The 23,759-nt window shown below is 39.8% G+C and overlaps 1 protein-coding gene across 2 annotated transcripts in view; it reads right to left on the reverse strand.

Annotated features, from left to right (window-relative positions):
• The window catches only part of TSPAN7 (tetraspanin 7), a 210,265-nt gene that overhangs the window by 13,732 nt on the left and 172,774 nt on the right, over window positions 1–23,759 (reverse strand). The window contains exons 3-6 of one of the 2 annotated variants that reach the window (XM_070750575.1): window positions 22,510–22,584; window positions 20,771–20,866; window positions 20,135–20,290; window positions 6,486–6,569 (exon numbers count right to left, since the gene is read on the reverse strand). In XM_070750575.1, coding sequence (XP_070606676.1) covers window positions 6,486–6,569; window positions 20,135–20,290; window positions 20,771–20,866; window positions 22,510–22,584 — 411 coding nt within the window. The remainder of the gene's footprint in view (window positions 1–6,485; window positions 6,570–20,134; window positions 20,291–20,770; window positions 20,867–22,509; window positions 22,585–23,759) is intronic. The other variant, XM_070750576.1, reaches the window with a different exon arrangement.

Below are 23,759 nucleotides of genomic sequence, written 5' to 3' on the forward strand. Positions count from 1 at the left end.
TATATATATATATATATATATATATATATATATATATATATATATATATATATATACATACACAGACAGACAGACAGACAGACAGACAGACAGACAGACAGAACTAGCTTCTTTGCATTTCTTAACTTTACTATTAATCAATTTAATGGTTAATATTGAAATGTAAAACAGCATTTAAACTGCTATCAACATTGTTCTTAGCAGCAGCAGCATCACAAAAATAATCCAACTAAACAGTCAAGCAAATGATTTAAAATAGTTGGTCTGAGTATTGACAGATACAACTAGTGATGGGCTCCTATGGGTACGGTCTGGTACACAGAACTGGTAGAAAAATTTTGGTCAGGTAGGCAGAACCAGTAGAAAAATTTGGATTTTTTTTTCTTTTTTTCACTTCTGGGCTCTGGGTATGTGTTTCCTGTCACAGTAAATGAGGTTGAATGTGTATAATTTTAGAAGAGCTGTGTGTGCATGCAGTTTATATAGTAGATAATGTATATTTTTGTGTGCCTGAGTGTAATATGTATATACACATATGGCCTATATATCATATTTTTCTGTGTATAAGATGCAACTAGATTTTAGTGGGGGAAAACAAGGGAAAAAATATTCTGAACCAAATGGTGGTAATAATAATAATAACAATAACAACAACAACAACAACAACAACAATAATAATAATATAGTATTATATTGTTTAATAAAATACCAGTGTAGCAGAATACTTTTTACAACCATGTATACTTTTTAAAACCATGTAGACTTTTTACAAACTTCAACCTCAAGACTTGTGGACTTCAACTCCCAGAATTCCTCTACAAGCCTTAAACTTACCAGATTTAAGAGTCTTGCATTCCTAACCCCTAACTCAAACAAATAAACAAAACAAATAAGGGCAATTCATTTTGTTAGTTATTCCTTTCATCACAGAAATGGCTAGTGATAGAATAATTTACAATTTCCTGCTGAGGTTGCCTTAATATTATACTTTAATACTTGAAGTTGCCTTAATACTATACCACGAGGTTTTCAAAGATCCCTTTCTTGACTACTCCAATTTTCACAAATGAAGTGCATGGAAATACAGTATATGGTGATAATGATAAATCTGAAATACTCCTTAAAAGGAGTGTTTCTAGAGCAGTGATCTCCAACCTTGCTAACTTTTAAGAGTTGTGGACTGCAACTCCCAGAGTTCCTCAGCCACCTTTGCTAGCTGAGAAACTCTGGGTGTTGAAGTGCACAAATCTTAAAGTTGCCAAGGTTGGAGACCCCCATTTTAGAGCACTAAAGATTCAGTTAAACTCCCGTTTTTTGTGAGAGAGAGAAGGTTTAAGAAGCAGCAAGATTTATCAGGAAGTTATAAACTGGGAACACATCTTATTCCCCCACCCCTTTATCCATTCTTATCTATTTGCATCTTTCTGTTCCCACAACGGTCCATTTTTTCAGTTGGGCCACTCGGGTGAGAAAACCGGCTGGCTTCGGACCGGAAGTGCTTGCAATGATGCAGGCTTTTCTCTATGGCAGCGTGAAGTTCCCTTGTTTTCTTCTCTGGCAGGTCCTGAGTAATGAGCTCGTTCAGGCTCCTGAGCGCCGCTGCCGCTCCTGACATGGAAAGGCAGCTGAGAGGGGGAAAGGCTTATTTTCCCCTTTGCTGCATTTCCATGGCACGAGCATCGGCGTCGGCATTCTGGAGTCTGAATAAGCGCATCCTCCAGGACCTGCCAAACATTCCCCTCGGCTGCCTTTCCATGTTAGAAGGGGCAGGTCCTGGGGGATGGGCTCGTTCAGGCTCCAGAGCGCCACCGCCGTTGATCCTGCCATAGAAAGGCAGCTGAGGGGGGATGGGCTTATTTTCCCCTTTACTGCCTTTCCATGGCAGGGGCATCGGCATTCTGGAGCCTGAACGAGCCCATCCTCCAGGACCTGCCAGACTTTTCCCCTCGGCTGCCTTTCCATGGCAGGAGGGATAGATCCTGGGGGATGGACTTGTTCAGGCTCCCAAGCACCACTGCCACTGCTCCTGCCATGGAAAGACAGGCTCCTGCTTGGTTTGCTTCTGTCCATGAAGTTGGGATTTTACCTCTGTCTAAGGCCTCATTCAGTGTTTCTAATAGGGCCTTTTCCATTTCTATGGGCAGATCTTTATATAGTTCTACGGGAAGCCCATCCGGCCCTGGTGCTTTGTTGTTTTTTTTATTTTTAATTGCTTCTTTTAATTCCGTGTCAGTGATCGGTTTATTTATTATGTTGACCATATCTTGTGGAACTTTAGGTAGTTTGGCCTGTTCTAGAATTTCTTGCATTTTTAGCTCTTGAGTGTTATTTTGTGTAATATCAGTATACTCGTAAAGTTTACTGTAGAAATCGCCAGCAATCTTTTTCTTCCTTTCCAGGTCGTGACATAGTTCCCCATTTTTGTTTTTAAGACAATTTATAAGTTTCTTTTCTTTTTGCTTTCTGAGTTTATTGGCTAACCATTTGCTAGGTTTATTGGCATTTTCAAAATTATATTGGTTAGTTCTTTTAATTTGTTGTGCCAAATTTTGTTGATCTATTAGATTTAGTTGATGTTTGATTTGTAGCATGTTTTGTTTAAATTCTTTTTTTGGGGGAAATTTCTGGAGTTCTTCTTCTAAGGCCCTATAATCTTCCTCTAATTTAGCCTATTTGTGTTTTTTTAGCTTAAATTCTTTGGCCATATATGAAATCGTTATCCCTCTGATAACAGCTTTGGCTGTGTCCCAAACATTTTGGAGATTTGTATGGTCTTTGGGATTTTCTTGAAAGAAATAGTTCATTTCAGTTTGGAATTTTTCCTTAAACTCTTCCTGAGTTAATATGGATTTTTGAAGAGACCATCTGCAGCACTGTTTAGATCCTTTCCAAGTTACTTTGAGTGCATTATGGTCTGAGATGTAACTAGAATCGATCTCTGTCGAATAAATTTTGGTATTAATTTCTGTTGTTACCCAAACCATATCTAATCTTGACCAAGATTGGTGCCTATCGGAATAGAAGGTATATTTTTTAAGATTGGGGTTTCTATCTCTCCAACTATCTTTCAATTTTAGTTCTTTAATTAATTCAAAGAAAGCTTTCGGTAATGTTCTTTTCTTTTGTTTGGTCATCTTGTCATTTTTATAATCCAGTTCGGGATTAATTATACCGTTAAAGTCTCCTACTAGACAGATATTGTCTGTGGAGTGCTCTTTAATAATATTTAACAATCTTTTATAAAATCTTTCTTGGCCTTCATTCGGAGCGTAGATATTAATTAGTGTTATTGCATCTCGTTCTATATTTAATTCTAAGATTAAAATTCTGCCCTCCCTATCTTTGTATTTCAATTTAGCTTGGATGTTCGAATTGATGTAGCATATTACACCCCTTTTTTTTTCTGCGGCCAAAGATGTAAACAACTTCCCAAGTTTATTTCTTTGGAGTAGATGTTCATATTTATGTTTAATATGGACTTCTTGCATTGCAATGATGTCAAAATTTAATTTAGCAATTTTATTTAAAATTTGATTTCTTTTTTTGGGAGCATTCAGTCCATTTATATTAATTGTATATAACTTGATTCCCTTGTTTGGTTTTTCCTGAGCCAGGTTTAGGTTATCTATATTTAGGTCTTGTTGCCCTAGTACTTCTTGTTTCTTTTGGATATCCTGTATAGCCATTATTACCTGAGGTTAAACTATCAGTGGCCTGACTTCCCTCCAAACTAAGTAGGGTCTGCTCTGTGGATGGTGGACTGGTTGGTTGGGGGTTCTTTGTTTCTTTCCTCTCTTGTATGTCGGAAGACCGTTCAGTGGGGAAGTTTTTATCATAAAATTCTTCTGCCTTTTCGACCGAATCGATTTTTAGCTTTCTGTCTTGCCAGGTCACTAGCATGCCCTCAGGGACCAGCCATCTAAAGTTTACATTGTGCCTGGTCAGTTTGGCTGACAAAAAGGTGTAGGGTCTATGTAGATCTCTGACGTGTTTTGGAACTTGTTTAAGGATTACCAATTGTCTCCCCTTGAATTCTATGGGGTCATCCCTAGCTCTGTGCAATATTTCGTCCCTAACTGATTTTTTAACAAATTTGATGTGTACTTCTTTAGGGAGGTTATGGCGTCTAGCGTAGTTGGTGTTTATTCGGTAAACTTCATCTATTTCGTTGAGCATTGTATCCTTTTCAATGCCCAGAGCCTTTGAAAGAATATCGGCCATAGTGTCTGGTAGGTCTTCACTTTTCTCCTCCCTAAGATTTTGGAATCTAAGATATTGATTTGCTTTCTCGCTCTCTAATTGTATCACTGTATTTTCAAGTTCTCTGTTGGCCTGGACTAGTTTATCTGTCAGGTCTTCCAATTGTTTATGGTCCTGGTCAATTTTGCCTTCTAGATCTTGAATCCTTTTATCTTGTTTAATCATTTGCTGTTCGAAAGCCTCATGCCTTTTGTCCATATTTTGCATCCTCTCTTTTAGCTCTGTTGTGTCATTTCTAACCTCACCAAGTTCTTTTTTGATATCTTGGTGGTTCTTAAGCATTAGCTCCTGCATTTGAAGCAGAGTGGCTTGAAGGTCTTTATATGAGCTAGATCTTTCTCTGGGTAACATATCTTCCAGAGATCTCTGAGTAGAGGGACTCGGTATGGCTGAAGTAGATTGACCAGTAGACTCTGGACAAATTTGAAAGGCTTGTCATTTTTCCGATGGACCACCAACTAGCCCACTTGTACAATTGTCTTATGGTCCGATCCAGAATTTAGTTTAAATAGTATATACTGCTGGACTTTTAGTTATAGAAGCGAGAGGGCAGTTCCAGATAAATCTATCGAAGGGCCTTAGTACAAATAACAACCAGTTAAAGGGAGTAGAAGAAGAGATAGTGGGTAAGAAAGTAATAAGATAGGTTAATTTCAGTTATTTTATATGAATATAGATTATAAGAGTAGTTCTTTCTAGTGAAAGAAATAAAGGAAGGAAAGAAGAGGCGAAGGGACAGGATCAAGCTGATTTTATATTAAATACTTATATATATTGTAAAGTTTGAGTATATAGATTATTAAGAGGATAAGGCCTAAACTTGATTGAAGTTAGTTTCTGAAAAAAATTATCTCTTACTAAATACCAATAGAAAGTCACTAGATAGAATAATACATATAAACTTAATCAGAATACATATAAACTTAATCAGAATAATACAATGCGTAAATCTTATCTAATATTCCTTTTGTTAACTTATAATAACTTTATACTTAATATATAATATTCAAAAGAGAAAATCACTTAAGGGGTTAGTATTATAATCAAATAGCCTATGAGGGAATCAATGGGTTAATGGACTCCTAACAGATTATTCTATACATGGGGAGATTAAGTTCAGTTAATATGTACAGTAATTAGTTAAATGGTACACTGGATGATTAGTTGGATAATTAATTCATTAAAATAAATTCAATAAGTTCAATAAATTTTAATATCAGTTAATATGTACAATGATTTTTTAAATGTTACACTTAGTAGCAGTTAATATCCTATTATATTACGTATAGTAAATATTAAGGGCAATAAATTCATTAAGGTAAGTACAGTGAATTTTTAATTAATCAGTATATTCAGTATTTAGCATAAATTGTAGAATAAATTGTAAAATTATAAGTTATAGAATGGTTATTGGACAATATAGAGACCTTGTGTTAGTTATCAAATTTAGTCAGGGGTATAGCAAAATTTTGATGTTAAAAAGATATTTGTTATACCAATAATTAGTATATCAGACCATTCTGCGTTCTCCAAATCTAGGTCGTAGAGTTCTAGTAAAATTTCGATGCTGTGCAAGTTGGTGATTATGTGCTGAGTTGGTTAGGAAAATAGATAGTCTGCTAAGTATAATCGAAGTTAACTTGTCCGCTCCAAGGATCTTCTGTCGCAAGTGTATTATAAATATATTCCACCCCTGGTGGCCTCGGCACCATTCAGTGTATAAGGTGCACCCAATTTTTAAAGCACCTTTTTGAGGTAAAAAGGTGCGACTTATACACCAAAAAATATGGTACATAGAATTAAATAGTATATTTTGGATGTTCAGTAACAGTAAATAGAGAAATTGTATGTCTGTGAGGTGAGGAGAGGCAAGGCACCCTAACCCTAACCCAAACCCTTAATGTGAGTGATGTCAAGTTGGCCACCTTTAAGCCAATCACCTGACCTATAAGCCACCCCCTGGTCACATGGTTGTCAAGAAACTCCCACCTGATCACAGGGCTGGCAAGTTACACCCATAAAACAAGCCATGCCCACAGTGTGGTAGTAAAATTTTTTGCAACCCTTCACTGTAACTGATATTCTCTATTAGGTAAAACTCCATTGAAGTTAAAAAAAGAAAAATCAATGACCTAAGAATTAATGAACAGTTTGAGGCCTGTACCTCTCCATAATCCCTCCCTGAAGCTGGGCCAAACACACTTCAAAGCAATAAAATGGTATACCTGTGAGAATGCAATTCCAAAAGCAACTCCAGCTATGATTCCCATATTGGTCTCCATAAAACTGGTCACCAAATCATAACAGCCCTAAAAAAAATGAATATTTAATCACTCTTCAAAATTATATTCTCTTGTCCATGTCTAATGCTCATTTGAAAAATAGTTATTCAATTCAATATACAAAAGTCAATGACATACCATTTACCAGGAATCAAAATTGGCAAGGAGTATATCAGTAAAACACTTTTTATAACTCATAAATTGTACATTTTAAAATAAGATTAAAACCAATAAATGTTACTCAAAGGAACATTTAGAAAAAGTTGTTTCCTTAATTATTCCTTGTAGAGAAATATACAGTATCAATATAGCTAAATAATTATATTCATGTATAAACTTCCCATACTCCAGAAATATAACTTTTCTGAAATTCATCACAAATATGATTTAAAATACTTCTTTAATTATTCTGTCCCCACTGCATATTCTCACTATAATTGTTGAAAAATTATCAGATAAAATATACCTCTTGTTAACATTTTCTAAATAATGTGCTCACACCTTATTTCATGCTATATGACTATTGTCATTAGTATTTTAGCAGAAAAGAAACCAGCTTCATCAATGTATATTTCTGAAATGTGAAGAAGATGAAAACCATTCCATCAGTAATACTTCAGCTGTTTTGTAAGTAAATGAAATACACACCCAATCAGATTACTCAGACCTGGTGCCCTCCAAGATATCTTATAATTTAAACCAATTGGCTTCTGGATAACCAATCTAAGAATTCTGAGTGTGAGCCAACATAACTGGACATAGAATAAAATAGAATAGAATAGAATAGAATTTTTTATTGGTGAAATTAATTGGACACACAAGGAACTTGTCTTGGTGCATATGCTCTCAGTGTACATAAAAGAAAAGACAAGTTAATCAAGAATCATAAATTAATCTAACATGAAATTAATCTATTTTATAATAGCACATACCATATTTTTTGGTCCATAAGATGCACTTTCTTGTGTCCCAAAGGTGGTGAAAATGTCTATGTCTTATTACAACGAATATTATCAAAGCACTGGCTACCCGGTGGCTGGTTTGTGGCTTCTGCGTGACCCTTTCTGGGGCCTTTCTAAGGCCCACTTTCAAGGCTTTTTCAGCCCATTTTGAATGATATTTTGGCCCATTTTTGAGGCTTTTTTTCAGCCCATTTTGGAGGGGGTTTTGGCTTGTTTTAATGGCTTTTTGGCTTGTTTTTAAGGCTTTTTTGTCTGTTTCTTCAAAGCTTTATTTACCCATTTTAAAGGCTTTTTGGCCCATTTTTAATGCTTTTTTGGGGAAAAACAGGCTGAAAAAAGCCTCAAAAATGGGCCAAAAAGTTTCAAAAATTGGCAGAAAACCTGGAAAAAGGTCTGTAAAAAGGGCCAAAAATGATACAGTGGCCAAAAACCTTTTTGTTGCTTTCCTCTTTAAATTTAAGTGCGTCTTATATTCTGAAAAATACAGTATGCTATATATATTGGACTGCTTTTCAAGATGACCTGGAAGCTTATAGTTGGTCTAAATGTAGCCAAAATGCTGGCTGATACATACTGGGATGAGAAAATAATATATTTTCTCTTGTATTGTTTCCTCTTTGATTCTTAGTGCAATTTGAAGTACAGTGGTACCTCAAGATATGAACCCCTCGTCTTACGAACAACTCGTGATACGAACCCGGGGTTCAGAAAATTTTTGCCTCTTATTACGAACTTTTTTCGAGTTACAAACCGGCGTTCGGAGACTGCTGGGAAGCTGCGCGGCTGTTTTAAAAGGTGACAGCCGGGCGGCGGCGCTTCCCAGAAGCCTCCCGAATGCCGGTTCGTAACTCGAAAAACGTTCGTAAGAAGAGGCAAAATTTTTCTGAACTCCGGGTTCGGTTCGGGAGGTTGCTGGGAAGCCCCCCAGTCCGGCTGTGACCTTTTAAAACAGCCGCGCGGCTTCCCAGCTGTCTCCCGAAGCCGAATGCCAAAGCCGAACTTCCGCGTTCGGCTTTGGGAGACAGCTGGGAAGCGGCGCGGCTGTTTTAAAAGGTCACAGCCGGCCTGGGGGGCTTCCCAGCACCCCCCCCCGAACCCCGAACCTGGAAGTTCGGCAAAAGTTCGGGGTTCGGGGGGGTGCTGGGAAGCCCCCCAGGCCGGCGGTGACCTTTTAAAACAGCCGCGCGGCTTCCCAGCTGTCTCCCGAAGCCGAACACCAAAGCCGAACTTCCGCGTTCGGCTTCGGGAGACAGCTGGGAAGCGGCGCGGCTGTTTTAAAAGGTCACAGCCGGCCTGGGGGGCTTCCCAGCACCCCCTCGAACCCGGAAGTTCGGCAAAAGTTCGGGGTTCGGGGGGGTGCTGGGAAGCCCCCCAGGCCGGCTGTGACCTTTTAAAACAACCGCGCCGCTTCCCAGCTGTCTCCCGAAGCCGAACGCCAAAGCCGAACTTCCGGGGAAGCGGCGCGGCTGTTTTAAAAGGTCACAGCCGGCCTGGTAAGTTTTATGCTTAAAACCTTCCACCATTTTTGTAGCCCGTCTTTGGATCCGTTCAATTTTATCAATATCTTTTTGTAGGTGAGGTCTCCAGAACTGAACAAAGTATTCAAAATGTGGTCTCACCAGTGCTCTATACAGCGGGATCACAATCACCCTCTTCCTGCTTGTTATACCTCTAGCTATGCAGCCAAGCATTCCACTCGCTTTCCCTACCGCTTGACTGCACTGTTCACCCATTTTGACTGTAGCTCCCAGAATGGAACATTTTGTCTTGCTTGGATTACCCTGGCTCTGAAAATGAAACCCCCATGTGAATTGGAGGAAGGGACTTTTAGGAATCTGTTCCAGCTAGAAAGGAGAGTCAAAACCCCATCCAGAGCCAGGGCCACAAAGGAACTAGGACTGTAGTAAGTGAGTGCCTAGACAGTGAGGAGAAAATCCCAAAACAATACTGGAACCTCAGGGATTCAGATGTGCTCCCATCGCCCCATTGACTGCTGCATAGAAATCCTCACTGGGGTGAAACTCTCTAAGTCAAAGATCTACTTGATGATCCAGCAAGAGCTGGAGAACTGCAAGCTTTTAATGACAAAAATCTAAACTGTGGCTTCATCCAAACAGCTATGCTGTGGGTGATTGCCCCAATATTGTTTTGTGAAAAAAAGAATGGCTCTCTTTGTTTATGCATTGATTATAAAGGTCTGAACATGGTATGGGTGGAGAATGTTTACCTGCTATCCCTTACGAAGGACATGTTGGCTTATCTAGCGAAGGAAAAATCTTTACTAAGGTGGACTTGAGAGAAGCTTATTACATAGTTCACATTAAGGAGGGAGATGAGTGGAAAACTGCTTTAACCCTACTGCTCTGTTCAAAACCACTATACACTTGTACTATTTACGAGTCTGTGTGACTCGCACCGAAAATTCTTTATTTTAAGTGCTTATACTTGGTCAATTTGAAAACTTCTTTCCCATGGAAACTAGGTTGAACATTTCTGCACACAATGAAATGAAAATTGAAATAAAAAAATAATGCCTATTGGTTTATTTTGCTCATAAACCCCCCCTTTTTTGTGATTTCTTTTTTCAATTTATAGATAGTTTTGTCTGCAAACAACGTAACATTTTACTAAATTTGGTTTGGAATTACTAGTTTGAACATATCCGAACATAATGATATGAAAATTGAACTGAAAAAAATGGTGCTTATTTGTTTAATTTGCTCATAAAAGGGCCGTCCCCCCGTTTTTTCAAGCATGTCACTTTCTAAATTTTTCTAGGCCCCTAATTCCAAATATTTTCAATAACTTTGGCATTGAATTACCAGTTTGAACATTTCTGAACATAATTAAATGAAAATTGAACTGAAAACATTAATGCTTATTTGTTTATTTTGCACATAAAAGTCCTCCCCCGCTGTGTTCATTTATTTCAATTTATATAAAAATTATGCTGTTAATTTTAAAATTACATGCTTGTTTTTAGTAAAATGGATTTCTTTCATAAAATTAGTTGTCTGGCTATCATGTGCTTGCTTTTCAAAAGGATATTCCCAATATGTCTAGACAAATCTATATAAAAAGTGAAATTAATGTCACACAGCAAGGCCGAGGAGGGTGGCCCTTTTGTGACCAAAAAACCCAAATAAGCATCATTTTTTTCAGTTCATTCTATTTTCCTTATGATCAGGAATGTTCAATTTAGTATATCAAAAGTTTTGGGGGGAAATTCCTTAGAGATTTGTAGCCTAATATAAACTGACACAAAATGCTCAAAAAATGGAGGTTGTTTTTTTTAATCAAAATAAAAATATAAGTATCAATTTTTTCAGTTCAATTTTCATATCATTATGTTCAGAAATGTTCAAACTAGTTTCCCAGTGAAAGAAATTTTCAAAAAGACCAAATTTAATACCTTAAAAAAAATCTTTTTTTTCTCCGGGTCTTATATGAGCAGAAACAGATTCAACGTGAGGTTCTTTTGCCCAGAAAAAAGTTAGCCCCCCCCCCCCCAAAAAAAATATTTTTATGATGATCAGCAATGTTAAATTGAGTAAATGAATGCCTAAGATATTAAAAATATTTTGGATTTGGAGCCTAAAAAAATTTAAAGTGAAAATGGTTGTAAGCAGCCGGGCGGGGGGAGGCCTTATTTCTGATTTTAAAAAAACAATAAGCATCATTTTTTTCAGTTCATTTATATTTTTCTTATTATCAGAAATGTTCAAACTAGTAATCCCACACCAAATCTAGTAAAATTGTAGACATTTTGCAGACTAAACTATCTATAGATTGAAAACAAATTCACAAAAAAAAGGGGGCAGGCGGGCTTTTATAAACAAAATAAACCAATAAGCATTATTTTTTTATTTCAATTTTCATTTCATTGTGTACAGAAATGTTCAACCTAGTTTACAAGGGAAAGAAGTTTTCAAATTGACCAAATATAAGCACTTAAAATAAAGAATTTTTGGTGCGAGTCACACAGACTTGTAAATAGTACAAGTGTGACTTTTTTTGCCCAGCAAAAACTAAGCCCCCCACCCACCCACCCCAAAAATTATCATAGGGAGAACCCCTGAAATGATGAAAAGTCATGAAATTTCAAGTTTCAGAAATGCAGGGAAAATTTTTTACAGGGTCTCAAGCTTCGATTTTGTGTTGCACAGATTCGAACAGAACAGCAGGGTTAAACTGCCCTTTGGGTTGCTTCCTGTTCAAGGTGCTCCCATTTGGATTACAAGAGGCAGCTACTGTGTTTATGCAATTGATCCATGAGGTGCTGCATGAGCATCTCTACAAGGGGGTCCTGGTTTACCTAGTTGACATTAAAATAGGGAGGAACATGTGAAGTTAGTGTGCTCAGTCCTGGTGGGGGAAAAAAATCAGAGCTGCTGAACTATACACCAAATTGTCAAAGTGTGAATTTTAGGAGGATAAAATTGACTATTTGGGTTACTGTATATCACATAAGGGGATAGAAATGGATCCTGAGAAGGTGTGGGTGATTATGGAGTGTGTCCCCCACCCCAGAAAGCAGTTGCAAAGCCTCCTGAGTTTTGTGAACTTTTATTGACAATTCATTTTGGCCTTTGCTAAAATTGTGTTACCCATTAGTGTTCTGGTTGCAGGCTAATCCAGATAATAATTGAAATAACATGCTGATCAGACGTCTTTTAAAACACAGCAAAACTTCTCTTTATTTCCTCTACTTCTCAGTACAACAGCTTTTGTGGCACCGCACAAATCATTTCTGTTTTCCCCTTGAGTAGTTAGGCAGTTTATTTAAATAATTACTTCACTGGATTCCAGAAGTCATTCTGAAATTTATGGGCTAATCAGTGCTAGCTAAACAAGCCATAAAACAGGTTATAAATCACACAATAGGTAGCTCATGTGCCGGAGCTTAACTGAAATAATCCATCTTGGTTGGTCAGAATTGATATCAGCAATCATCTTTTCCGTTCACTCCCGGATGTGAGGTAATTAATTAATTAATTCCTCACGCTCTAAAATGCAACTAAAACCTTCTCTTGCTCATGTCTTCTAATCTTCTTTGCTGCTGTCTGAATTTAGGATTAATCCATCTCCAGTCCTGACAGTTATCTGAGTCATCTGTCTTCAGATGAACCCATTTCTATGTCAAGTTCTCTCTTTCGCAAATACTCTCTTCTGCTTCTAAATCAGGTAAATTGACAGGTTCTAAATCATCCTCTCCCTCTGAATCTGAGCATTCCCCAGGCTGAGAGGGAGTATACACAACAATTACCAACCTCTTAAAGACAAAAGGTGAGGCCAAGCCAAAGTCTAGCCATCCCCTCGAATGGACAATGAAATGCCAAGTAGCCTTTTTTTCTCTTCGTAGCCCAGGCTAATGCCAATGACGTTACTGTAGGGGCTGTGCTATTGCAGACAAATGCCACTGGGGACTTACAATCATGCCCTTACATGTCCAGGAAATTAATTGAAACTCAAAATAGATTGGTAATATGGGAGAAGGAAGCATTTGCTATCTGATGGGCCTTATTAACTTGGAGACATTTCCTCAAAGGGGCAAAATACCCTTTTGAGGTGTGGACTGACCATAAAAACCTGGGAGCCTTAAAAACACTATGAAAACTGTCTCCCAAGCAAATTCATTGGGCACAACACTTTAACCATTTTAATTTTTCCCTGCACTACCTTCCTGGGGGAAATAACTTTATGGCAGATACTTTATCTAGATCGTCCCAGTATAATTGGACTTAGGGGTTCAGGTGGGCTTGCTTCTCACGTACCTGCCTCCCAGCTGCGTGGCACAAGCCCTGCCTGTGCTACTCGAGGAGGTAGCCGGGTTGGCGGTGGAGTTCCCCGGACTTATTGTCCTGGGGGACTTCAACCTGCCGTCACTCGGCGAAACCTCTGGGTTTCGCCGAGGTCCATGACAGCCATGGACCTGACTCAAGTAGTACAGGGTCCGACTCACGAGGGAGGGCACGCACCTGACATGGTATTCCTTTCTGAGCAATTGAGTAATGGTCTGAGACTAAGGGGCTTAGAAGCATTGCCTTTGTCATGGTCAGACCATTTCCTACTACGGCTTGACTTCCTGGCTCCAATCCTTCCCCGCAGGGAGGCGGAACCAATTAAGATGTTCTGCCCCAGACGGTGCTTGGGGTTATTCCAGAGGCACTCGTCCACAGTTCGGCGGAGTCTCTTGCGGAGGCCTGGAACAAGGCTGCAGCGGAGGCTCTTGACCGGATTGCGCCTTTGCGACCTCTCCATGGCGCTAGACCCCGTAGAGCTCCATGGTTCAACGAGGAGCTCCGGGAGTTGAAACGCCAGAAGAGATGTCTAGCGAAGCGATGAAGAAAGAGTAGGTCTGAATCTGATCGAACACTTGTAAGAGCTTTTATTAAGACTTACAAAGTGGCGCTCAAGGCGGCAAGATGCGTGTACCATGCCGCCTTGATTGCATCAGCGGAATCCCGCCTGGCCACTCTGTTTAGGGTGACCCACTCCCTTCTTAACCAGGGGGGAGTTGGGGAGCCCTTGCAGAGTAGTGCCAAGGATTTTAACACGTTTTTCGGTGATAAAATCGCTCAGATCCGGGCCGACCTCGACTCCAATTGGAAAACAGAGTCGACTGACAACGAGTCAGTCGAGGTGACTGGGGCATGTACTTGTCCACCTGTCTGGGAAGAGTTTGATCTGGTGACACCTGATGAAGTGGACAAGGCCATTGGAGCTGTGAGTTCCGCCACCTGTTTACTGGATCCGTATCCCTCCTGGCTGGTCTCCACCAGCAGGGAGGTGACACGGAGCTCGGTCCAGGAGATTACCAATGCTTCCTTGGGGAGGGGAGTTTTTCCAACACTCTATAAAGAGGCGCTCGTGCGCCCCCTCCTCAAGAAGCCTTCCCTGGAGCCAGCCGTACTTAATAACTATCGTCCAGTCTCCAACCTTCCCTTTATGGGGAAGGTTGTTGAGAAGGTGGTGGCGCTCCAGCTCCAACGGTCCTTGGAAGAAGCCAATTATCTAGGTCCCCAGCAGTCGGGTTTCAGGCCCGGTTACAGCACGGAAACTGCTTTGGTCGCGTTGATGGATGATCTCTGGCGGGCCCGGGACAGGGGTTTATCCTCTGTCCTGGTGCTTCTTGACCTCTCAGCGGCTTTCGATACCATCGACCATGGTATCCTTCTGCACCGGCTGGAGGGGTTAGGGGTGGGAGGCACTGTTCTCCAGTGGTTCTGCTCATACCTCTCCGGTCGGTCGCAGTCGGTGTTAGTGGGGGGTCAGAGGTCGACTCCGAGGTCTCTCCCTTGTGGGGTACCTCAGGGGTCAGTCCTCTCCCCCATGCTATTTAATATCTACATGAAACTGCTGGTTGAGATCATCCAAGGGCATGGAGTGAGGTATCATCAGTACGCTGATAATACCCAGCTTTACATCTCCACCCCATGTCCAGTCAACGAAGCAGTGGAAGTGATGTGCCGGTGTCTGGAGGCTGTTGGGGCCTGGATGGGTGTCAACAGACTCAAACTCAACCCGGATAAGACGGAGTGGCTGTGGGTTTTGCCTCCCAAGGACAATTCCATCTGTCCGTCCATTACCCTGGGGGGGGGGAATCATTGACCCCCTCGGAGAGGGTCCGCAACTTGGGCGTCCTCCTCGAGCCACAGCTCACATTAGAGAACCATCTTTCAGCTGTGGCGAGGGGGTCGTTTGCCAAGGTTCGCCTGGTGCACCAGTTGCGGCCCTATCTGGACCGGGACTCATTGCTCACAGTCACTCATGCCCTCATCACCTCGAGGTTCGACTACTGTAATGCTCTCTACATGGGGCTACCTTTGAAAAGTGTTCGGAAACTTCAGATCATGCAGAATGCAGCTGCGAGAGTAGTCATGGGCTTACCTAGGTATGCCCATGTTTCACCATCACTCCGCAGTCTGCATTGGCTGCCGATCAATTTCCGGTCACAATTCAAAGTGTTGGTTATGACCTATAAAGCCCTTCATGGCACTGGACCAGTATATCTCCGAGACCGCCTTCTGCCGCACGAATCCCAGCGACCGATTAGGTCCCACAGATTGGGCCTTCTCCGGGTCCCGTCAACTAAACAATGTCGGTTGGCGGGCCCCAGGGGAAGAGCCTTCTCTGTGGCGGCCCCGACTCTCTGGAACCAACTCCCCCCAGAGATTAGAACTGCCCCTACTCTCCCTCCCTTCCGTAAACTCCTTAAAACCCACCTTTGTCGTCAGGCATGGGGGAACTGAAACACCTCCCCCGGGCATGTACAATTTATGCACGGTATGTTTGTGTGTGTGTTTGTTAGTAAAATGGGGTTCTTTTTAAATATTTTAAATTATATTTGGATTTGTTATTAATTGTTGTATTTTGCTGTGAGCCGCCCCGAGTCTGCGGAGAGGGGCAGCATACAAATCTAAATAATAAATAAATAAATAAATAAATAAATAAATAAATAAATAAATAAAATAAATTAAATAAATAAATAAATAAATAAATAAATAAATAAAATAAATAAATAAAATAAATAAATAAAATAAATAAATAAAATAAATAAAATAAATAATAGTGCTCGGCCAGAAATAATACGCCCAGTTAACTCCTCTAAGCAACTGGCTACCCCGGTGTGATCAACAGAGCCCAGGAGAAAGCAGACCTTGACCTTTCCAGTTACTTAAGCAAAGAGCTGAAAGGCGTGCTGAAAAGCAATAACTGGTTTCTGTCCCACTCAAATGAGTACACCATGCAAAGTGGCCTAGCATGGATTGCTGCCAAACTATACATCCTCACCAGTCTTAGAGGAACTGTGCTGCAATGGGCCCATGATTCAAAAGCCGCTGGACACTTTGGGTTCATGAAAACTTTACACCTAGTCAAATGGCAGTTCTGGTGCCCCTTGTTGAAAAAGGACGTAGAAATCTACATGGCCATTTGACCTGTGTGTGCTTCTGCTGAGGCCTGCTGGACTCTTCCAGAGTGTTGCCAGTCCTAGTGACCCATGGAAGAAAATATCTATGGAGTTCATTGTTGAATTATCTGAAAATGGGGGGAACAGTCATTTAAGTGATCACTGATTTATTTTCCAAGCACGTGCACTTAAGTATGTAGGCGCTTTCACTATTAGGATCATAAATCCGGTTACGGTACAACTAGAACTATCCCAAACCCTTAGATGGATCCACCCTGTGTTTCATGTTAGCTGGTTGATACCAGAGCATGTCTCCTCTTTGACCAAGCCAACCTGTCCCTCAAATTCTCCTCCTTATCAAAGGTGAACAACACTTCGAGTTCAAAGAGATCCTGGGTCCAGGAAGCATAGAGGAAAGTACAATATTTGGTGGCTTGGGAACATTTCCCTCCCTCACAGTTTAAAACCGGAACACACTTGTAAGTGGATCACAAGCTTCCTAACAGACAGGAAGCAGCAGGTGAGGCTAGGAAAAATCACATCAGATACATGCACAGCCCCCCCCCCCAAAGCTGTGTACTCTCACCACTTCTCTCTATACAGTGGTACCTCGAGATACGAGTTTAATTCGTTCCGGACCTGGGCTCTTAAGTCGAGCAGCTCTTATCTCGAACGACTTTTCCCCATAGGAATTAATGTAAATAATTTTAATTGGTTCCAGCCCTCAAAAAACTCACAAAGTTAGTCTAAATTATGCAGAAAGACATGTTTTTAATGAAGAAATGTACATGTACATATAAATGAATAATGAAGTTTCTTTCACTTAACTTGTAAACTTTCTTAAACTTTTAAATTTACATATGTTCAACTTCTCTGCCACCCAATCCTGTAGGACAGAGGTCCCCAACCCTTTTTGCACCAGGGACCGGCTTTAAGCGATCAAGAGAGGAATGGGTGAATGAATGGACGGAGGGTGGGAAGGAAGGAAGGAAAGAGGGAAGGGACAGGAACAGAGGAAGGAAGGAAGGAAACTTATGAATGGGGAGAGTAAGAGAGGAATGAGTGAAGGGAGGGAGGGAGGGAAGAAGGTGGGAAGGAGAAAGAAAAGAAGAAATAGAGGAAGGGAAGGTAAAAGAGAGAAAGAAAAAGAGCAAGAAAGAAAGCTGCAAGCACCCCCCCGAGCCCCCCAGGCCGGCTGCAACCTTTTAAAACACGCGCGCCGCTTCGCAGCTGTCTCCTGAAGCCGAACGCGGAAGTTAGCGTTTGGCTTCAGGAGACAGCTCCTTGGCGCTTGTATCTCGAATTTGGGCTTGTAAGTAGAACAAAAATATCTCTCCCCTCCCAGCTCTTATCTCGAGTTGCTCTTAAGTAGAGCAGCTCTTATGTCGGGGTTCCACTGTACACCAATGACTGCATCTCAAATGATCCATCTGTTAAATTACTGAAGTTTGCAGATGATACAATAGTGATTGGACTCATTCGAGACAATGATGAATCCGCATACAGACAGAGGTTGAACAACTAACCTTTGTGGTGTGACCGGAACAATCTAGAACTGAACACACTCAAAACCGTATAAATGGTGGTAGACTTTAGGATAAACCCTTCCATCTTTCCACCTCTCATGATACTAGACAACACAGTATCAACAGTAGAGACCTTCAAATTTCTAGGTTCAATCTTATCTCAAGACCTAAAATGGTCACCTAACATCAAAAACATCATCAAAAAGCCCAACAAAGAATGTTCTTTCTGCACCAACTCAGGAAACTCAAACTGCCCAAGTTGCTGCTGATACAGTTTTACAGAGGAATCATTGAATCTGTCATCTGCATCTCTATAATTGTCTGGTTTGGTTCTGCAACCCAACAAGACCAACACAGACTTCAGAGGATAATCAGAACTGCAGAAAAAACAATTGCTGCCAACCTGCCTTCTATTGAGGACCTGTATATTGCACGAGTGAAAAAGAGGGTGGTGAAAATATTTACTGACCCCTCGCATCCTGGACACAAATTGTTTCAACTCCTACCCTTAAAACATCACTACAGGGCAGTGCACACCAAGACAACTAGACACAAGAAGAGTTTTTTTCCCCGAATGCCATCACTCTACTAATCAAATAATTCCCTCAAAACTGTCAAACTTTTTACTAAATCTGCACTTCTATTTCTACTAGTTTTTTCTCATTATTCCTATCATCCTTTTACTCCCACATAGGACTGTATGACTGTAACTTGTTTATTTATTTATTTATTTATTTATTGGATTTGTATGCCGCCCCTCTCCAGAGACTCGGGGCGGCTAACAGCGACAATAAAACAGTGTACAATAGTAATTTGGTATTGATGATTAAAAATCAATTAATATAAAAACCAAACATACATACATACATACATACCATGCATAGAATTGTAAAGGCCTAGGGGGAAAGAGGATCTCAATTCCCCCATGCCTGGTGGCAGAGGTGGGTTTTAAGTTGTTTACGAAAGGCAAGGAGGGTGGGGGCTGTTCTAATCTCTGGGGGGAGTTGGTTCCAGAGGGCTGGGGCCGCCACAGAGAAGGCTCTTCCCCTGGGTCCCGCCAGGCGGCATTGCTTAGTTGATGGGACCCGGAGAAGATCCACTCTGTGGGACCTAACTGGTCGCTGGGATTCATGCAGCAGAATGTTGCTTGTATCCTAAGATTTTTATTAATATTGATTGTTTCTTCATTGCTTATTTGACCCCTATGACAATCATTAAGTGTTGTACCACATGATTCTTGACAAATCTATATTTTCTTTTATGTACACTGAGAGCATATGCACCAAGACCATTCCTTGTGTGTCCAATCACACTTGGCCCATAAAGAATTATATTCTATTCTAAATGGAAGAACACTCGGGATGTCCAGGCCCCTAAACTCCTCCAACTGTTTCATTCTATACCCTGACAAGTCTTGATGTTATTTTACTCCCCTGGTAGATTTCTTCTATCATGTCTATTTTGTCTTATATTTTTTCCTTATGGATAACATCTCTACTGTAGGAGGGCCGAATGTCAGTTGGATCTCCAGCATGAGTTCTCCCTTTGATGCTGCTTGTCATTGGCTGCCATAGTTAATGGGGAAGGGGGACGCATGCATTGGGGTTTGGGAAAAGAGGTCGTGTGAAGATGGCCCATGTGAATAAAAAGGGAGATTTGCTCTCACGAATTACTGTGCTGCTTAATGGAGTTATTTACATCCAGTAAAGGCCAATTATCCTGCAACTCCAGGTGGACAAAACCACCTGAAGATGTGCCCCACATAACAGTATGTGGATTGGGGACTGGACATTCAATTTGGGTCCCTAGAGGTGGGGATTTGGGATTTACTCTGTAAGATGCATCAATGTTTACAAAAGTTTATTAATGGGGCTATGTAGAAAACACATTTTTCCTATTAATACCTAGAAAACATTATGACCAAGATAAGAGCATTAGCAATCCACCAGAAACATGTCTCAGTGCATTTATTTAATTTTATTTGATTTACTTTTGATATTACTCAATAATCAGTAACCAAAGACAGGGTCACAAAATACTGGGCATAACAGAGAGATAGAGAAATACATGTATGTATGTATGTATGTATGTATGTATTTGGGAAGTTATTCAAGAAACCACTGAGAAAGTTTATTAATAGGCTAATTTAATAAAATTAAATATTTTATTCTGAAAACCTGAAATGAACCATACCTTTTGGTTTATTTTAGTAGGAGCAATAGTAATGTTACGCAGGTCCATAGAATTACAGTCACTTGCATTCGTACAACAACTTGGGGGAATTCCATGTTCACTAAAATAAGGGCTAGTATTCCAGTTGGTATAGTTCTGGACGCCACAACAACTCAGCTAATAAGGATGAGAAAAAGGAAGGAAAATTGTTACAAAATTTAGGAAAGTTTTTACACATTTGATTTCAAGACATTCCAAACAGAATTTTCTTCCTGTAAGGAAAAACAAATGAAATGTTAGAATAAACTTACATACAAAACCACTTCTAAAGTATTAAAAGTTTTAGAGGAGAAACTTAGAGTCCCTTTACTGTGACTGAGTTTTTTAGACTGGAGGGCTAGGGGGCAGTGCCTACCTAATATTAAAGTTAAACTCAGTCCCTACCAATCAGAAACCCACGTTGGACTCTCCTTGCAAGTGCATTGGAGAATGGCAAAACCCACTTATAAATGACATAATGAAAGAAGAAACAAATCTATCAATGAAGATAACTGGATTAAGTTGTCCATCAAGAGTCAAAGCCTCTTTACTCTTTACAACTACACCCTTAAACTGCAATCCAAACACTAATTTCCAGTTCAGCAGCTCTAAACTTACACTCTGTTGTACATCATCCACTGCACGGCTCTTCTCATCATTTCCATTGTAGTTCTGGATGGCTTCAGTGTATGTCCTAAGGAAAGTGTCCTTGATCTAAAAGGAAATTGAGAAATGGGATAAACTGCATGAGGCAACAGTCTAATTAATTAACCTTTCAGTGACTTTTTTCCTGTCCAACCCAATAGTGAGGAAATGTGATTTTTAGATAAAAAGTCAAAAATATATTTCTCATGTCATTCCTCCTGAAAATACATTAAAGATTAATGGAAGTCATCACTGAACATTCAATAGTTTCCTATTTTGGTGCAACCACAGAGAAATGAAAATTAAATATCACATTTGGTACTATAAGAGCCAAAATCCCGACTGATAAAGGGAGAAGTAATTATTTAAAAAGAATGAGGCTGCTGTGCCTTAAAAAAAACCAGGTTGCCTTCTTCCTTGACCTCTTCACTGTGATGGCATCAAAAAGAATATTCCTGTCCTGATTGACAATATAGAGATGCCCCTTATGAAAATCAGAATTCTCATGTAGTAAGCCTAATCATTTTTTCCCTAATAATTGTTAAAGGATTCTAAGATACTTATTCTTTGTATTAATCATTTCCAGTCCTGCAAGGGCCAAGTGGTCAGGAGAGGAGAGGGAGGAGGGGAGAAGAACAGAGGAGAGGAGGAGAGTAATTAAACTTTGGAAATATTAAAATATTTATTTATTTGACTTCAAGGGTCTCCTGAAAGATCATACTTCGAGAACTGTTGATCTAAGTTTCTTAGAGAAACTGAGAGGTTTTCTGGAAAATACTGATTATTATTCTGGAACAGTATATATTTGTGCCAAGAATAGAATCTTACTTCCTGTGTGTTCTCTTGTTCCTGTGTTAACCTAGGAAAAGACTTAGCTGTTTTAAAGAATTGCAGATGAATTAACTCATGCTTCCAGATGTTTCAAAATACTGTACATTTTTTGGAAATTCAGTCCTTCAAATCTTAAAATGTCGGTGATTGGTTCTTTAGCTGCTTCTAAAAAGCAAACATTTCAGGAACCAAATCAAATTGATGGTTCTTTTTAGAAGAATAAACCATATTATATATTCATTTTTAATTGTTATTTTCTAATTAGAAATGATAATGTATTCCTGAGCAGAAGTCCCAGGACTCATGTCACTAAAGCAATATAAAGGGTTCATTAATTTGACAGAACAATTTAAAGAAAGAAAATAGAAAGAAAACCAAAACAGGTTTCAGGGCCAACAATGGCTTTTGGACTCCCCCCTTATTATAATCAGATCATTCTGTCAGATAGTCTTCATTCAACTTATGAAAAATATGACATAATAAATATAGAATGGTGCAAGACACATCTGTCTTCTAAAATTCTCTTCTAATTTCATTAGTCCAAATCAATTTAATTCCTATTTCTATGTAGATTGTTATTATAGAATGCAGGAAATAAATTATTATATTGTAGGAAAGAAATAGAACTATTTTAGTTAGATCTTGTATCTTAAAAATCCTCTCTGAGTTACAGTGGAAGTAGAAGAAGAAAATATGTACAATGAACGAAATAAATGTAACCAAGGCTCATATAGAATATTAAAAGACTGTACATCTTCCTACCAATTAAAGAAGCAACTAGAACGTACAGAGTTGCTGAATTTATTTAAATTATAACACCCAGTATCCTAAGAAGCTTCAGCCTTTGTTGCCATCAACCTACTAAAAAGGAAGTTACTCACCTCATGACGAAATACAAATCCTGAAATGCCAGCCACTAGCTCAGCCAGGAAGACCAGAGATAGAAACATAGCATACTAAAAAAGAAGAAATAAAGCAAGAGAGAAAGAAGAAACATCCACAGGTATGGAACAGATTACTGACACTGAACAGTGTTTCCATCTCATAAATGTTTTATTACTGAGAAGAAAACCACCAAATCTAATAAAGTTATTATTTCCCCTTTGAAACTTCAGGTGTATACAATCAGTAGCAAAACAGGATTCCTCAGGGTATGCGGCTACCATTTTTTCTTATGTTTAATCATTCAGTTGCAAGAAACTAAAAACAGGTATGAGAATCCTAGAAAAATAAAGGGAGGAACCAATCCTCTGAGTCTTTTTTAAAGAACTGCAACAAGGATATTATATCTGTAAAAGAAAGATATTCATGTGATGGGATGTGTCTCCTATTCAACAGGATGCTTTATAAATTTACTGCTGAGAAAAGCAGCATATGAATGTAGAAGATACACAGCTGCTTCCCTGGGGTTGCCTTTTTCACAAAAGAAAGGAAAAGGGCTGGTGAAAGGGTACTTTTTTTCTTGAGAAAATGAACAGCTCAGTAATGTTGATGCTGGTAGGTTTATTCTATTTTTCCTGCTGGACTGACATGAAAATACTGGAAATGGAATGAAGGGCAATATGTTGAACTGTTTGGTCAAAAGGAGAAAGTACTAAAAATTTTGGCCTAGTCTAGAGCCAACAAAGAACCTATTGATAACTAAATTCAGTCGCCCTATGGCAGTGTTGGCTAACATTTTTGTCATCGCATGCCAAAAGCGTGTGCACGTGCGAACAGCATGCACATGTGCCTATATCCATAATGCAATGTGTGCATAACACACACATACCACCCTGTGCTTGTTCCAATATGCGCCTAGCAGGCCTCCCCATACCTCCTGCACTCCGATTTGGGCCTAAGAGGCCTCCCTGCAGCCTCCTGGGACCAAAAAACAGGCCACAGGGGTCGTGCAACCCACTGTGCCTTGCTTTGGTACCAGCATGGCTCCCTGCAGCCTCCTGGGACCAAAAATGGACCACCCCTGCATATATGCGCCTGACCTCCATGCATGTGCATAACCCCACACATTATTATTATTTATTTATTATTATTTATTAGATTTGTATGCTGCCCCTCTCCTCAGACTCGGGGCAGCTCACAACAATAATAAAACAGTGTACAATGAACAAATCTAATATTTAAAAGAAAA

Source organism: Erythrolamprus reginae, chromosome 4, assembly GCF_031021105.1.
Source record: "Erythrolamprus reginae isolate rEryReg1 chromosome 4, rEryReg1.hap1, whole genome shotgun sequence".
In the NCBI taxonomy this organism is placed as follows: Eukaryota; Metazoa; Chordata; class Lepidosauria; order Squamata; family Dipsadidae; genus Erythrolamprus; species Erythrolamprus reginae.